Source organism: Oncorhynchus clarkii, chromosome 27 (assembly GCF_045791955.1).
Source record: "Oncorhynchus clarkii lewisi isolate Uvic-CL-2024 chromosome 27, UVic_Ocla_1.0, whole genome shotgun sequence".
Classification (NCBI taxonomy): Eukaryota; Metazoa; Chordata; class Actinopteri; order Salmoniformes; family Salmonidae; genus Oncorhynchus; species Oncorhynchus clarkii.
This window is the reverse complement of record NC_092173.1, coordinates 4,787,825-4,803,621: the sequence shown is the minus strand read 5'-3', so window position 1 is coordinate 4,803,621 and position 15,797 is coordinate 4,787,825. Positions and strand designations below refer to the sequence as shown.

Sequence of the window (15,797 nt, the reverse complement as noted above, 5' to 3'; positions counted from 1 at the left end):
ACTCAGATCTGGCTTAGCTAGACATCCAGATCATGGCAGTTAGACTGTGTGTGTGTCCTGGAAGAATGGATCTGGGGTCAGAGGAGATAGCTTGTGTGTTGCTGGGGGGCTAGAATGACCCTGTGACTGGCCCTCAGGTGTGTTTAGAGCAAGAGAGAGACAGAGAGAGAGAGAGTGTCAGGTTTATAACCAGGGTCACCAGGTGCAGAGGGCACATGTTCATGTGTTGGACGTGTTAATAGATTGCTGGTTATTGGGTGGGTGGAGGTGGCAGTGAAGGTTGTATTTTTTATTTATTTAACTAAGCAGGTCAGTTAAAAACAAATTGTTATTTACAATGACAGCCTAGGAACAGTGGGTTAACTGCCTTCTGCAGGAGCAGAATGACAGATTTTTACCTTGTCAGTGCCGGGATTTGATCTAGCAAACTGTCCCAGCGCTCTAACCACTCGGCTACCTGCACCCCTTATGAATAAGTAGCTAATGGACGAATGAGACTGAAGGTGCGGGTTAGAATGTCACGTTGCTTCTATCTTTCTCTATGCTGGTCATAAGGGTGTATTGAGGTGGGCGGAAGAGGTCGAGATTCAACCAGTGGATACGAGTTTCCACTGAAATGACAGCACTCCAAAGAGAATTCCAGCGAATATGTTCACTGTGTCAATAGCGCTAAAAATGACAACAGGCGTGATGAATAGAGTGAAAACAAAGCAGTTGAAATGTTCCAAGTTTTAAGCACGGCTTCGACCACTGTGGGTCCTGACAAAGAGTACGAGACGTCGACCATGAATGGAGAGATGGAGACGGTGGCATCTATGACGTACGATCAGTGTATTAGGCTACAATTCACTCAAGAGAATCAGGCAGATACAGATGTTCAGTTAGGCTATTCATTGAAACTGTACTCTTGAGGACGACAACTTTAGGAAAACACTACTAAACACACATCTCAATGCTGGTAATATTAGCCATTGTGGTGAACTTCAGGCTTCAGTGTAAAAGGCAGTTGTGTCCATTGAAATCCTGTGGATCCTAGACCAGGGGTTTGCCGTTTGCTTTGTGTGATGACCTTCAGCTGAATGGCAGATATCAGACTTCCTGCACAGTTCTTCTCATAATCTTGTATCACAGCGTCCCCACCTTGTCATAACTATCCCCCAAACAAGTCCGGCATGGCCACTCTCATACGGTCCTCCCCGCCATTCAATATCATTACCCCTGAAGAATGGACACCATCTGAATGCATTGTTCCCCCTGCTCATTACGTGGTGTTGAATGGCACAGACTGGATTGACGGCTGGGACCGTGTTGCCTCTCACCCATCCTCTCACACTCTCACTGGGAGAGTTAGGTGATGGAGGGGAGGGGTGGAAGGTGGGAGAGTGTAATTCCAGGGTTTAGGTTTCACGTTGTGGTCTTTGTTGTGGGGGGGAGGGAGGTGGAGATCGTGGGAACGAAGGGTCAGCCTAGTCATTCCCAAACGCATCTCTCCCCTTTCTCCTCACACCTTTGGTGTGAACCCTCACCCCTGCCCTGCCTTCTAAACTGTACCCCCCTTTTCCATTCTGTTCCCCATGAACAGGGGAGGCATGGGGAGGAGGATTGGATGGCATACGTTAAGACATATAATTAAAGAGAAGGGAATTGGCTTTTTACATGACAAAGCGTAACCTCACTTCTAATTTCATTTTCTAATTTGTAGCTCCAGGTCTGCCCCATACAATACCACAGTGTATCACAGAACGGCATGTCTGTCTGTTAAGATAAGACATCCAATGATGAAAGTTATCAATACGACAGTGAGTTTACCCCTTGAGATTACACTAATACTAAAGAGGCAAAGACAATATCATAAATGTATCCCATGACTGCATGGCCATAAGGCAGAGGAGGTAACCATGACTGTGCTGTTAGCTCTGTAAACACTTCAATTGGTTCAGCTGGAATTATTTTGTACACACACACACAAAACGCTCTTAGTCTTGCACAACCGTGATGGCTTTCTGGCCTTTTCACTGCAGGTGCAATGGCAGACATATATGAAGTGTTCCACAAGTGTCAAACCAGAGGAGGCTGGTGGCAGGAGTTATAGGCGGACAGGCTCATTGTAATGGCTGGAGTAAATGGAATGGAGTCAAACACATGGCTTCCATGTGTTTGACTCCATTCCAGCCATTGCAATGAGCCTGTCCTCCTATAACCCCTCTCCCTGTCCCTGTCCTGGCCCAACAAAAGCCTTCTCTGTAGAGCGGAGACACGGCTATTAGATCTCAAAGTCCATGCCCTGGGCTTGGCCCTGGTCAGACACACACACACACAAACGTGCACGCACACCCGCGGTCAGCTGATGGATTTCTCCGCACCCTACCCTGCTAGCGGACAGCCCATCTCTGTTAAAGTTCAGAGAGGTGTGAATGGGGCAGGGTTGGTCATTGTTACTCCGGTACAGAGGCGTGGACTGGAGGTGGCTGGCAGGAATACAAAGGGCCGGTTGAGGGTGGGAAGGTATGCACTTACCATGGCTGCTACCGCACTGCTTTGTATCACCTTACCTTTACGTAAACTGGGTCCTTTCAGGCAACGAGTGGCGCAGGCGTACCCACGTAGCGTATCGGCCCTGGCTCCAAGGGGAGCAGTGGAGGTGGTTACCTGCCCTCTCACCCTCTTTGGGGAGAAGAGCGGACCAACTCGTCTGGGTCTGGTCCAGGAAATGGCTTTGGTTCTCTACACAATAGTAATTGATAGTGGGGCGTGTGTGTGCGCGCATCTGGTGCCCCCCCCCATCCGCCCTGCTGAAACCTCATTAAAAAGCCTTGCTGTTAATGAGCTATAGGATCATAGAGCTGCCTTCTCATTAGAAGGGGCAGGGCCAAAGCTATAGGATGCTGGCGCAGTCAGCAATTACAATGCTTACCCCTTGCAAGCTCAACCCCCTGGCACCCAGCACCCCCTAGAAGCCTTCCAGCTTGCCCATCCCATCCCAGTTCCCTGGATATGTAGCCTTCCTACCCGTACTACATAAAGTTCAACTGGCCTAAAGATTGTGTCCCGTCACCGCCTTTTTTAGGAACTCTTTCGGTTGTTGTTAGTTTGATCTGTGTGGGTCGTTTCTCTGTGGACTGACTTCAGTCATCCTGAGTTATGAATGTTTAATGTCACAGCACTGGATGGGGGGCCCCTCTATGCTCGTTTACATCAGTCTGATGTTTCAGGAGCGGGTTCGCCATTCCTACACTGTGTGAGACCGAAATGCGAACAAGCACACAGAGAGAGAGAGAGAGAGATCGCTTTGCCTCAATTCTTTAATGAGACTCCTCATAACCAGGTCAATGACAAAATGGTGTCAAGTTTACAAAGACAGTGGTGTCGTTAGCCTCATTGTAGTCAGCACAGACAGAGAAAACCAAGAATTCTGGGAAACTGAGTTGAGTTTGAGGCATACAGCACAGTCAATTGACGATACCAGTGGCAGCGACATCTGCGAGTGCCATTCTATGCACATAACATGGGTCCCTGAACAACTACACTCCGCTCATGTCCATCAAATCGTACACATTTGACCCCGTCACTAGTTTCATACACAACGCAAAGAATTGTTTTTTTCAAAGTGTCCAAAAAATAAGGGTTCCCTGCCGCCAGTGTATATTGACATCAATAATGATAACGTAAGTAGTAGTCAGTAGTCACAAAATAGTTGGTGACACTTCACTCAAACCATGTTCTCAGCCACTATAGCTAAAAGGTTAGCCACAGTTATCTTGCCTTCCGCTGCGTGCATCGTTGTCATGGGCATAGGCTCCGTTTCCAAGCAAACAGCTGGTCATGTTTCGGTTGTAGTTAGCGAGGCATTTGACTGACAGTTCAAGTCAAGTGTTACCAAACAACTTCTCTGCACACAAACACACACACACACACACACACACACACGGTGTTACCCACAAAACTCTCCCACCCATCAAATTCAAACCATTTCAAATGGCAGCACAACATGCATATGCGCAAACTTCAAGGGGTTTCCCGCGTTTTATAAAGGTAAACAAAAAAGGAAAGAAAAAAGATCATCCAATTATGAAGTACAAAAGGAAATAAATCCACACCCGTTTCATTTGTAGTCAAAATGGCAGTTTCTTTATGCTTAGCAGCTAAGCTCGGAAAACATCAGCAGATGAGACGTATACACATTGGATGAGACATACACACAGAGGAACAACAGAACTTAGCTGGGCCTCGCGAGCCTTGTAAACTTTACATTAAGTGGCAAGTGTTGTGTCAAAAGCTAAATCTAAAAAGGATACAGAGAAACCGGTTTGGGTTCGTTTCCCCTTTGAACCCATCTCTGTCCAAACAACTAGTCTGTGGACGAATTAGAGTGTGACAACCACCCTGCCAGTTGTCACCACAGCAACAGAACAGGATATGAAAGCCTCACTAATCATAGTAATCTCATGCCACTAGATATATAAAATAAAAATCATAATTACAAGCCCTTTTTTTGCTTTCTACATTTGACAGTTCCTATTGGTAATCATCACTAGTACGTCGACTGAGTGAACCAATCATTTGACCACTGGTGTCCACTTCCTATATTGTGCTGGAGCATGGTGATCAACTTCCTGTGATCTGGTGGACTGTGGTGGTTGACTTCCTGTTCTCAAGTCCTATTTGCCGCCCTCCTTTCCATTGCATGTCAGGGTTTTGTGCTGTGGTCTAAGTAGGCGGGTTTGCATATGCTAATTATCAGCTCAGCCAAGACGTGACGTACCTCAGCATGGCATAGATAGGGAATTAAGAGGAGAGCAGGCTTGGTACCTAGATTCCAGTTTGAATTGATTACCAGTTGAGTGCTAGGAAAGGTTCATTACAATTCTATGGATATTTATGTTGGTCAAAGTGGTTGGAATGAGTGACAGTCCAAGCCAGTGCTTTTGAATGTCTTGGTCAGTGTACAACATTGTGATATGACAGCTAAGGTGGACCAGAAGTTTACGCTGAGCCCACGTCCGCACGGCCTTCAGCAGGAAGCTCACCCACACTATCCTCCACTACGGCTGGGCTGACAGTACCATCCACCTCCCCTTTCTGGTTCTCCTCAGCCTCCAATCCCATCTCCACCATGGCAGCCATGTTGTTTTCTGTCTGGTCCGTAGTGGCTTCATCCTCCTCCATCTTGATGACCACCCTGTCATCCATTTGGACAAGGGCCCAGTTGACATCAGCTGCGCTGGCCTGGGTGTAGGTCCCGACGCTGGCATGGCTCAGCCCGTGCACCTTCTTCAGGTGTTTCTCCAGGGTGGCGTACACAGTGAAGGGCACCCCGCACAGCTGGCACAGGAATGGGGCGCGGGCCCCGTGGGCACCGTGGGTCTTCATGTGGCGTGTGAGCTTGGAGCTCTGGGCGCATGCGTAGCTGCACAGGCCACATTGGTAGGGTCGTTCTCCCGTGTGGCTGCGCCGGTGCACCGTCAGGTTGCTGCTGTTCCGGAACTGTTTCCCACAGTACTCACAGGCCTCCTCCTTCTTCTTCTTCCCTGACCCCCCGTCGTTGCTACCACTGTTACTGCTGATGACGCCGTTTCCTACTCCTCTCTGTTCGCTCTCCCTCTGCCACTCCTGGACCACCTCGCTGCTCCCGCCTGCAAACCACTCCTTCTCTCCATCCGCCATCTCTCCGTCCCGTTCGCTCTCCCACTCCCCCCCTACCGGAGCCCTGTCCTCCCTCTCCGGCCGTTTGGGGGTGCAGTTTCCGCTGGCAATGCCACTCTCCCCACTGCCCCCAGTCTCTCCGCTTTCCAGTGACCCCTCCGAGGGGCTGGCGCAGGGGGACGCGTGCTGGGGCTCCTCTTGTCCCTCCACCTCATCGTCCGCCAACTCTCTCTGGGGTTGGAACAGCCTGAGCAGGCTCATGTCTGGACCTCCAGGCTGGGAGGAGAGAAGGATCAGTCCAGAGTCTGGGGAGTGATGCTTGGACAGGGACAGGTCCACATCAGAGGTCTCCCTCTCTCCTGGTGCTCCACTCAACACCGCTTCTCCTGCCCCCTGCATTATAAACCTCTCTCTCATCCCCTGCCGACCCCCCTCATCCTCCCCTACCAGCCCCACCTCCATCCCCTCGTAGCCCCCTCTACCCACGCCCGTCTCACTGCGGTGACTCCTCATGTGGCGAGCCAGCTGACCACTCTGGGCAAAGGCCTGGTCACACAAGCCACAGTGGTAGGGCCGCTCGCATGCGTGGGTCCTCCGGTGGGCTGACAGGCTGCGGAGGGACTGGAAGCCCTGGCCACACAGCTCACAGGGAAACCCCACCTGGGCGGGTCCACACTGGGGGAAGGAAGATGCGGCCGGGGGGGACGGCGACGGAGAGGGGACCAGAACACCAGCGGTGGTGTTACCGCCCTCAGCCAGCTCCCTCAGGCAGAAGTTGAGGGCCTGTCGTTCTCTGGAGGAAGGGGTGGAGCTGGCCTGAGAAGCTGGCCTGCGGTTCTGCCGTGGACGGAAGATGTGGGGCAGACGCAGAGCGGAAGGGTGGAAGGCGGTGGCCAGGGTGTGGCTCAGTTGACAGGGATCCAGGGTGGCTGCAGGTTTGGAGTGCTGGTGACCCCCTCTTCCCATCTTCTCCTCCTTCTCCCCGTCCTCCTGGTAGATGCTGAAGGAGTGTGTGTGCTGGGCGTGTTGGAGCAGGGCCCAGGCAGAGGGCAACACACACTCACACAGCTGGCAGGTAAAGCAGGACGGCTCTTCTGCTACAGAAACAACAAACAGTAAGTAAGCCAAAACATTTTCTTGATCTGAAAAAATGTAAGGGTTCTCAATAGGTTTTAGTAAAAAAGCACACTTCAGACAGTGGGAACGATTGTGGATAGCTAGAATATAAAAAGGAACACAGCCCAAACAAAGGCAGTCTGTTTATGGCAATGGTTAGGTGCAGAGAAACTAAACTTGTTCAGTCAGTGAAGAGTGAACGACTACAGCAAGAGGGAAGATGCTTAACATTCCCTGGGTCAGGTCTACAGGAGAAGGTAGTCTGAAGTTCAAAAATATATATATTTTTTTAAACGGATGAAAGATGAAAAATTATGAAGATGAAAAATATGAAAGATTAAACATAAAAAAAAAAAAGGAAGGACAGAGACCAGCAGAAAGGGGAGATGGATAGTTAAGTACATCTGGAGACATTTTTTAAACGTGGTTAGCTTTGTCTCTTAACCGAGAGCCACTCTCCAATTAAGCTGCAAATTGCTAATTAGCGGAACCGAGAAAACGAAGGCTTTATGTAAATCAGGGACTGACTCAGCCAGCTTGACAAATGAGGCCTTTTTGCATAAATCTAAATTGGAAAGAAGATCCTCAAATTGAGGGGGGGGAAATGTTACATTTTTTTTTCCAAAGCCGATTCTGGTATAAGCCTCTTTCTTGTTTCCTGAAGTCAAAATCCTTCTGTATTTTACTGGAGGGGGAGAAGAGAAAAGATGAAAAAGAAAGCAACCCTTTCTCCGTCTCTCTGCCGGGGGAGGATAGGAGACATGGTGGACACATCCTTTAACTTAGCTCGAAGAGATGAGTAAAGTAGGAGAGAAGTTGATAAGAGAAAGGATGCAGCAGTGCCGCTCGAGAAACACCACAAAAATGTCACCCCTTGGATTGTACTTCAGACCCATCCTCCCACCCCTCAGCCTCCCTAGCCCTCCAAATCTCTCCCCGAGGAGGAGGGGGGGGGGGTTATCTCGGGGTCCTGGAGTGAAACACAATACCCAGACGGTTTCTCATTCGCTCTCTTTTTTTTGTAAGGATTCCCATTTGGCCCGGGGGTCGCACTTGAATATTAAGCAGAAGCAATAAGTGCTAATTAAAAATGCAGATTGGCTAGGAGCACTAACGAGCAGCAGGCAGAATCGCTTCTCCCGAGGGAGAGAGGGGGAGGGAGGAGAAAAGAGTGTGTGTGTGTGGGGGGATTGGAATAGGGCAAGCGAGAGAGTCTGTTGAAGATGAGGGGGGGGGGGGGGGGGAAATAATGTTAGAGATGAGAAGAAAAAAAAACAAGTAGAATAAATGCCAAATAAAACGAGACATCCTAATACCCCATCACGTTCTTCCATCTCTCTCGATGTGAAGGGACACCTATCTGTTGTGGGATAACTACTCTTTCACTTTGAGTAATCTTCCCCAAGCAGACAATCACTGTGGCGTGTATTCATGGATGCCAAGGGAAGCCAGGCTTCCACAAAACATTTTAAAAATAGTATGACAGTTGCCGACCATAGCGCTGAATGCAAGGGAAGTCAGTGAGCATTTGGCCTCCCTTGATATATAAAAGCATAAAACAATAGTCAATCCGCATTGAGCTACACTGTGTACTCAGTTGTGAATGGTCCTGGCACACCCACCGCACCCCCCCCAAAAAAAGTCAAGTGTAGTCAGTTTGGATTTGGCTTCACTCTAATCACGTCGGCAGCAAAATGGTATTGACAGAAAAAAAAACTTGAATTGTTGCATCTTGTTGTCCTCCATTGGCTAGCTATGGATGGAGATAGGTATTTGGATTATCACAGCGATTCTGATCTAACCATAAATTCATACGTTGTTACCCTGGCCTGAGAGGATGGAAGTTCAACATGTAGCTAGATGTAGCAGGCTAATGTCAACTACCTGGCCTGGCGCATGGTTGCCCATGAAAGGACGTTAGGCTACCGAGCAAGCATTTTAGCCAAGAACAATAAAAAAAAAATAAGCATTTCCTATATGATAGAGTCATAGACCGTTTTGACATCTTTTCACGTAGGTTGTAATGTTTTTTGGGATGGGGCTTCCCCAGTGATTTTTACCCACTCACCGCTACTGCATAGTCACTCTCCTTCCCACGATCAGAAAGACCCACAACACGTAGCACAGTACAGTACTGTATTAAATCCTAGCATACCACATACAAAACGTTTCACTTTGAGTTACTTCAAAAATGTCCAATGCAGACGCTTCTTTTTCAATATCCAATCATTTTGGGGTAAAACTGTAGTGCCTTAACTGTCATTGTTTCAATTAAAATTGGAAAAAAAATAAAATAATAATAGCTTCTTAGCAAAGAGCAATTTGTCAAGCAAGAATTTAACTAGGACTGTCTAGGAGTGGTCTAAGTGGAGAGGGAAAACTGAAAACTAGCTGTTATTGGCAGAGAGGTTGGAAACAACTCCATCCCACCAAAACAGGCTGAAATTAGGAGAGTGATGGAGTGCTGCATCAGATGACCTGGCTGCATCAGATGACCTGGCCTCCACAATCACCTGACCTCAACCCAATTTAAATGGTTTGGGATTAATTGGACAGCAGAGCGAAGGAAAAGCAGCCAACAAGTGCTCAGCATGTGGAAACTCCTTCATTCCCCATGAAGCTGGTTGAGAGAACGCCAAGAGGGCGCAAAGCTGTCAAGGCAAAGGGTGGCTACTTTGAACAATCTAATTTTGATTTGTCGCCCTAACCAACACTTTTTTTTGTTACCACATGATTCCATGTGTTATTTCATAGTGTTGATGTCTCACTATTATTATACAATGTAGAAAATAGTCAAAATAAAGAAAAACCCTAGAATGAGTAGGTGTCCAGACTTTTGCCTGGTACTGTATATAAAACACAGGAAAATCACGTTTTTGACTGCACTGGGTTTTTTTAAATGTATTTTTTTCATTTCAGCTTTATTTAACCAGGTAGGCCAGTTGACAACAAGTTCTCATTTACAACTGCAACCTGGCCAAGATAAAGCAAAGCAGTACAGTCAATAACACAATAGAAAAATCTATATACACAATGTGTGCAAATGGAGTAAGAAGACAATAAATAGGCCTTAGTAGCCAAGTAATTACAATTTAGCAAATTAACACTTGTGATAGATGTGCAGATGATGTGCAAGTAGAAATACTGGTGTGCAAAAGAGCAATAAAAAAAGTAAATGAAAACAATACAGGGATGAGGTAGGTAGTTGGATGGGCTATTTACAGATGGGCTGTGTACAGCTGCAGCAATAGGTAAGCTGCTCAGATAGCTGATGCTTAAAGTTAGTGAGGGAGATATAAGTCTCCAACTTCAGCGATTTTCGCAATTCGTTCCAGTCATTTCTCTGCTGCCACTGGAAGGAAAGGCGGCCAAAGGAGGTGTTGGCTTTGGGGATGACCAGTGAGATCTACCTACTGGAGCGCGTGCTACGCGTGGGTGTTGTTATGGTGACCAGTGAGCTGAGATAAGGCTGAGCTTTCCTAGCAAAGACTTCTAGATGACCTGGAGCCAGTGGGTCTGGCGACGAATATGTAGCGAGGGCCAGCCGACGAGAGCATACAGGTCACAGTGGTGGGTGGTATATGGGGCTTTGGTGACAAAACAGATGGCATTGTGATAGCAAACTGGATGCAGTCTGAGTAGAGTGTTGAAGGCTATTTTGTAAATGACATCGCCGAAGTTGAGGATCGGTAGGATAGTCAGTTTTACGAGGGTATGTTTGGCAGCGTGAGTGAAGGAGGCTTTGTTTGCGAAATAGGATGCCGATTCTAGATTTAATTTTTGATTGGAGATGCTTAATACGAGTCTGGAAGGAGAGTTTACAGTCTAGCCTGACACCTACAGTTGAGGTCAGAAGATTACATATGTTAGAGTCATTAAAACACGGTTTTCAACCACTCCACATACTTCTTGTTAACAAACAATAGTTTTGGCAAGTCGGTTAGGACATTTACTTTGTGCATGAGACAAGTCATTTTTCCAACAATTTTTCACAGACAGATTATTTCACTGTATCACAATTCCAGTGGGTCAGAAGTTTACATACACTAAGTTGACTGTGCCTTTAAACAGCTTGGAAAATTACAGAAAATTATGTCATGGCTTTAGAAGCTTCTGATAGGCTAATTGACATCATTCGAGTCAATTGGAGGTGTACCTGTGGATGTATTTCAAGGCCTACCTTCAAACTCAGTGCCTCTTTGCTTGACATCATGGGAAAATCAAAAGAAAAAAGCCAAGACCTCCACAAGTCTGGTTCATCCTTGGGAGCAATTTCCAAACGCCTGAAGGTACCACGTTCATCTGTATAAACAATAGTACGCAAGTATAAACACCATGGGACCACGCAGCCGTTATACCGCTCAGGAAGTAGACGCGTTCTGTCTCCTAGAGATGAACGTACTTTAGTGCGAAAAGTGCAAATCAATCCCAGAACAACAGCAAAGGACCCTGTGAAGATGCTGGAGGAAACAGGTACAAAAGTATCTATATCCACAGTAAAACGAGTCCTATATCGACATAACCTGAAAGGCTGCTCAGCAAGGAAGAAGCCCCTCCAAAACCGCCATAAAAAAGCCAGACTGCATTTTGCAACTGCACATGGGGACAAAGATCATACTTTTTGGATAAATGCCCTCTGGTCTGATGAAACAAAAATATAACTGTTTGACCATAATGACCATCGTTATGTTTGGAGGGAAAAGGGGGAGGCTTGCAAGCCGAAGAATACCATCCCAACCGTGAAGCACGGCGGTAGCAGCATCATGTTGTGGGGATGCTTTGCTGCACTTCACAAAATAGATGGCATCATGAGGAAAGAAAATTATTTGGATATATTGAAGCAACATCTCAAGACTTCAGTCAGGAAGTTAAATGGGTCTTCCAAATGGACAATGACCCCAAGCATACTTCCAAAGTTGTGGGAAAAAGGCTTAAGGACATCAAAGTCAAGGTATTGGAGTGGCCATCACAAAGCCTTGACCTCAATCCTATAGAAGATTTATGGGCAGAACTGAAAAGGCGCGTGCGAGCAAGGAGGCCTACAAACCTGACTCAGTTACACCAGCTCTGTCAGGAGGAAATGGGCCAAAATTTACCCAACTTATTGTGGGAAGCTTGTGGAAGGCTACCTGACATGTTTGACCCAAGTTAAACAATTTAAAGGCAATGCAACCAAATACTAAACTTCTGACCCACTGGGAATGTGATGAAAGAAATAAAAGCTGAAATAAATCACTCTACTATTATTCTGACATTTCACATTCTTAAAATAAAGTGGTGATCCTAATGGACTTAAAACAGGGAATTTTTACTCAGATTAAATGTCAGGAATTGTGAAAAACTGAGTTTAAATGTATTTGGCTAAGGTGTATGTAAACTTCCGACTTCAACTGTACATGTTGTCATGCACCATTGACTCATTTTGTTATTAAAAGTGATCTTGTTTTGCTTGGTGGAGATACGGTACAGCTTTTGGGTAGTGCACGTGGGTAGCTCTTTTGTATAAGCCTGTGGGCACGAAGAAGAAAAACACAGAGAGAGAGAGAGAGAGAGAGATACCGACATGGAGAGAGATAACATGAAAACAAAGCAGCTAGAGAGAGAGAGCGAGTTAGAAAGAGAGAACATGTAAAACAGGCAGCGAGAGACCGAGAGATAGACAGAGAGCTGTTGAGAGAGAGAACATGAAAAACAGAGAGCGAAAGAGAAAAACAAGAGAAAGACACGGACAGACGGAAACAGAGCACGCAGCAGTCCCCTGAGCGTTACACAAAGGAAGGAAGTGCAAGTGGCTGTTTGTGTGTGTGTGTCTGAGAAAGAGTGTGTAAGGGTCCCAGTTCCAAAAATATGCATATGAACAAAACATTTAAAATATATATATTTTATTGTCACATACACAGGATAGGTGCAATGAAATGTTTTACAGGGTCAGCCATAGAAGTATAGAGCTCCTGGTGCAAATGAAGGTTAAGTGCCTTGCTCGTGGGCACATTGATAGATTTTTCACCTGATCGGCTTGAGTATTCAAACAAGCGACCTTTTGGTTGCTGGTTCAACGCTCTCACCGCTAGGCTACCTGTAGCTCTAACAGTGGCTACCTGCCGCCCTAAGTCTCATCTAAATGCAGATGATTGGGATGCCCATCTGATGGACAACGTACACCTGCACTGAGAAGCCATGCCAACACACCAGAACTATGGTGACATTATCCTTTTAAACATGTTGTGAAGTATGACCACACCACAGCCCGTTGTGACACTATCTCATCGTCCCTCTCAGCTTAGCACAGCCAGTCCTCCAGTGAGTGCAGGCCGTGTTATTGCGTGGCCAGAGAGCACAGTGCCTTGCCCTACGTGTTTACCTGGCCACTTCACCTGAGAGAGAGTGTCAAGGAGATAGAGGGGAGCTCAGGTGCATCGGAGCCCTCAGGGGCCCCCTGGGGCCTCAAAACACTGCTGCCTAACCTTTCCACACAATTACCCAGCGCGTCGCTAACTCAGAGGCCTCTGCAGCACAGCAACGCCCAGTTAATGAGCTGGACTGGAAGGGGGGGGGGGAGAAGAAAACAAAAGCAAGAAATATATATATTTTTTAAAGTAACTAATTAGGGACCTGCCGGCACTCACCTGTTATGTTAGGCTCCACCTTCACACTATGCTCCTCCGCTTTGGACCTGTCCGTCACTCTCCTCAGCTCCACAAACCCAGCCTCTACCTGAGTGACAGCACCGCGTTGCTGTGTCCGGTTGGCTGGGGAGGGAGGGGTGTGAGTGTTGGGGCCGTGATTCCGGGAGCGGCAGCCCCCCTGTTTGTGCTGGATGAAGGCCAGGATGCGGGCGAGAGGGAAGGCCTGATCGCACTGCCCACAGGTCAGTAGGTCACGACTCTCCTCACGACCCCTGACCTGGGGAAGGGACCCCCACTCCTCTAATGGCGAAGGAGCGGCAGTGTCCGAGGGCTCAGGGGCATCTGAGAAAGATGAGAGAGGAAGATATAAGAAAATAGCAATGACTTAGAGCATGTATATTCTTAGTAAAAATTTTTTTTAAAATAAATGGATACCAATCCCCCAACGTTCACGCCTGTCAACACACTCGCTCAACAACTAGGCAAGGAACTGACCCGTTTTTTCAGTGAGAACGTGAGTGGCCATGACTTGAAGATGTTCAGATTCACTCGGGGGCTCGAGGCCAAATGAATCATTATCACGAAAGAGAGTTATGAGTCGAACGTGAGATTACTGAAATTAAAATGTATGCTTTAGATTTTAGCACCTCGCAGGGAAGTAGTCTAGGTTTCAGATTCAACTCCAATTCCAGTCTCTCTCATCAGAGCCATAAACGTAGGCTACAAAATAAAAAAATGTCCATGACTCATTTATGACCCATGTAGACTCAGCCAACAGCAGAGATGGTTAATGACTGTTGGTCAGGTTTGGAGTTGTTCCAGACAGAGTTGTTTGACTGGTCCTCAAAACTCGATAAAAGAGCGGAGGGAGGGAGTCAATACGGTCATGGGGCAGCATGGTAGCTTAGTGGTTAGAGTGTTGGACTAGTAACCGAAGGGTTTCATGTTCAAATCCCGAGCTGACAAGGTACAAATCTGTTGTTCTGCCCCTGAACAGGCAGTTAAACCCACTGTTCCTAGGCCGTCATTGAAAATAAGATTTTGTTCTTAACTGACTTGCCTAGTTAAATAAAGGTAAATGTACACACACACACACCTTAACGCTTGGAAGGGCTTCACTTGCCAGGACATGGCCGAGTACAGGACAGGTACAGACAGTAGATTCGGGCTGAGGAGCTCACCAGTGGTTACTCAAAAATGTCACCTTTCCTGTTTCAGTGCAGACAAGCTAGGCGCGGTTGCACGCACATATGAATAGTCAAGGCTTGTGGTCAAACTAGACACGCTCTACAGGCCTTCGTTAGGGAACAGAGAAAGATGCATGTTCTTTCAGAGCACTTCAGTGTTTTAGTCAAACGCATGCCCACAGTCCCCTGGAGAAGAAAAACGTTCTCATAGAACCCCGTATCATTTTGACATATAGATCATTATGATGGCCTACATAAGGCCTAGTCAAGTGTATGGGGAATCCAGGATATAGTTTTTGAAGAAACGGAGATAAGTGAAAAAGGAGGTCAGTGGGGTTGTTGTGAGGGCAGACAATATCCATCTCCTCTCTCGCCTTGTCATACACGTACGGTGTCTTGAACACGCGGTCTGCCCCACAAGGAAGCGTTCGCGTGTGCAAAATAGGAGATACTTCAAAAACAAAATAGGAGATAATTCAAACAGTCTCCACAGACAAGACATAAAGAAAACCCAGGGGAAAAGACAGTGGACCAGCAAGGAAATAAAGTATAACGCCGTGTCCCCTTTCAAGAACACAGAGCAAAAATGTTTATTTATTGCTTAAAGAGACCTGTGTGTAGCCTATGAACATATTTCATTTATTTTAACTGTATTTGTTACAAAACTGAGTGTGGCCTATATATCAGCTCTGTAAAAAAAAAAATATATATATATATATTTTTTTTTTTGGATCAACTTTTATCAATGATTCAACTTCAATGTCAAGGTGCGCATACCAACATAGCCTGACTGATACAACCCCCCACCCACCAACAAAAAAAAAGAAGGTTAACATGAATACGTCGTATATGAAATACATACAATGCATATAGGCTACCTCTTATTAGGGAACTATGGACATGGCCTCTCAGCTTACCTTGAATTGCACTCAGGTGTTGCGGTCGGCTGCCTTGTTTGCGTCTGGACATTCTGCTTAATCGCACCAGTCAATGTTCTGCCGGTGCATCCACACTCCGAATCGGAATCGAATTTTAAAAAGTATCAAGTTGATAAGAATAGCCTTGACCAAATGACTGTGTAGCTCTATGGCACCGACGGGACGTCGTAGTGACTAACTGTGCACCAGCCAGTGTTCAAGTTCAGGCTACCAGCCCCACAGCGGAGGAAAGGAGGGGCAGGGGCATAGGCGCCGCCCGCCACTATACTACACCGACCCGAACCCGC

General features: G+C 46.8%; 1 protein-coding gene across 2 annotated transcripts; it reads right to left on the bottom strand.

Moving 5' to 3' along the window:
- Positions 1–3,286: 3,286 nt before the first annotated feature.
- LOC139386308 (B-cell lymphoma/leukemia 11A-like) lies at positions 3,287–15,749 on the bottom strand. 2 transcript variants are annotated; one of them, XM_071131823.1, is made up of 3 exons: positions 15,490–15,749; positions 13,386–13,727; positions 3,287–6,740 (listed from the first exon to the last, which is right to left on the bottom strand). In XM_071131823.1, exons 1-3 carry the CDS (start codon positions 15,539–15,541, stop codon positions 4,984–4,986), a joined length of 2,151 nt encoding a protein of 716 aa, XP_070987924.1. In that variant the 5' UTR covers positions 15,542–15,749; the 3' UTR covers positions 3,287–4,983. The 2 variants fall into 2 exon arrangements, with proteins under 2 accessions (XP_070987924.1, XP_070987925.1); XM_071131824.1 differs by having other exon boundaries at positions 3,287–6,737; positions 15,490–15,693.
- Positions 15,750–15,797: the final 48 nt, after the last annotated feature.

Bases quoted from the DNA above. Each gene is read 5' to 3' on its own strand.
- LOC139386308 (XM_071131823.1), bottom strand. From the start codon at position 15,541: ATGTCCAGACGCAAACAAGGCAGCCGACCGCAACACCTGAGTGCAATT. The intron at 13,728-15,489 runs GTAAGCTGAGAG...CATCTTTCTCAG, and splicing joins ACACCTGAGTGCAATTCAAG to ATGCCCCTGAGCCCTCGGAC. The intron at 6,741-13,385 runs GTGAGTGCCGGC...TTGTTTCTGTAG, and splicing joins GGTGGAGCCTAACATAACAG to CAGAAGAGCCGTCCTGCTTT.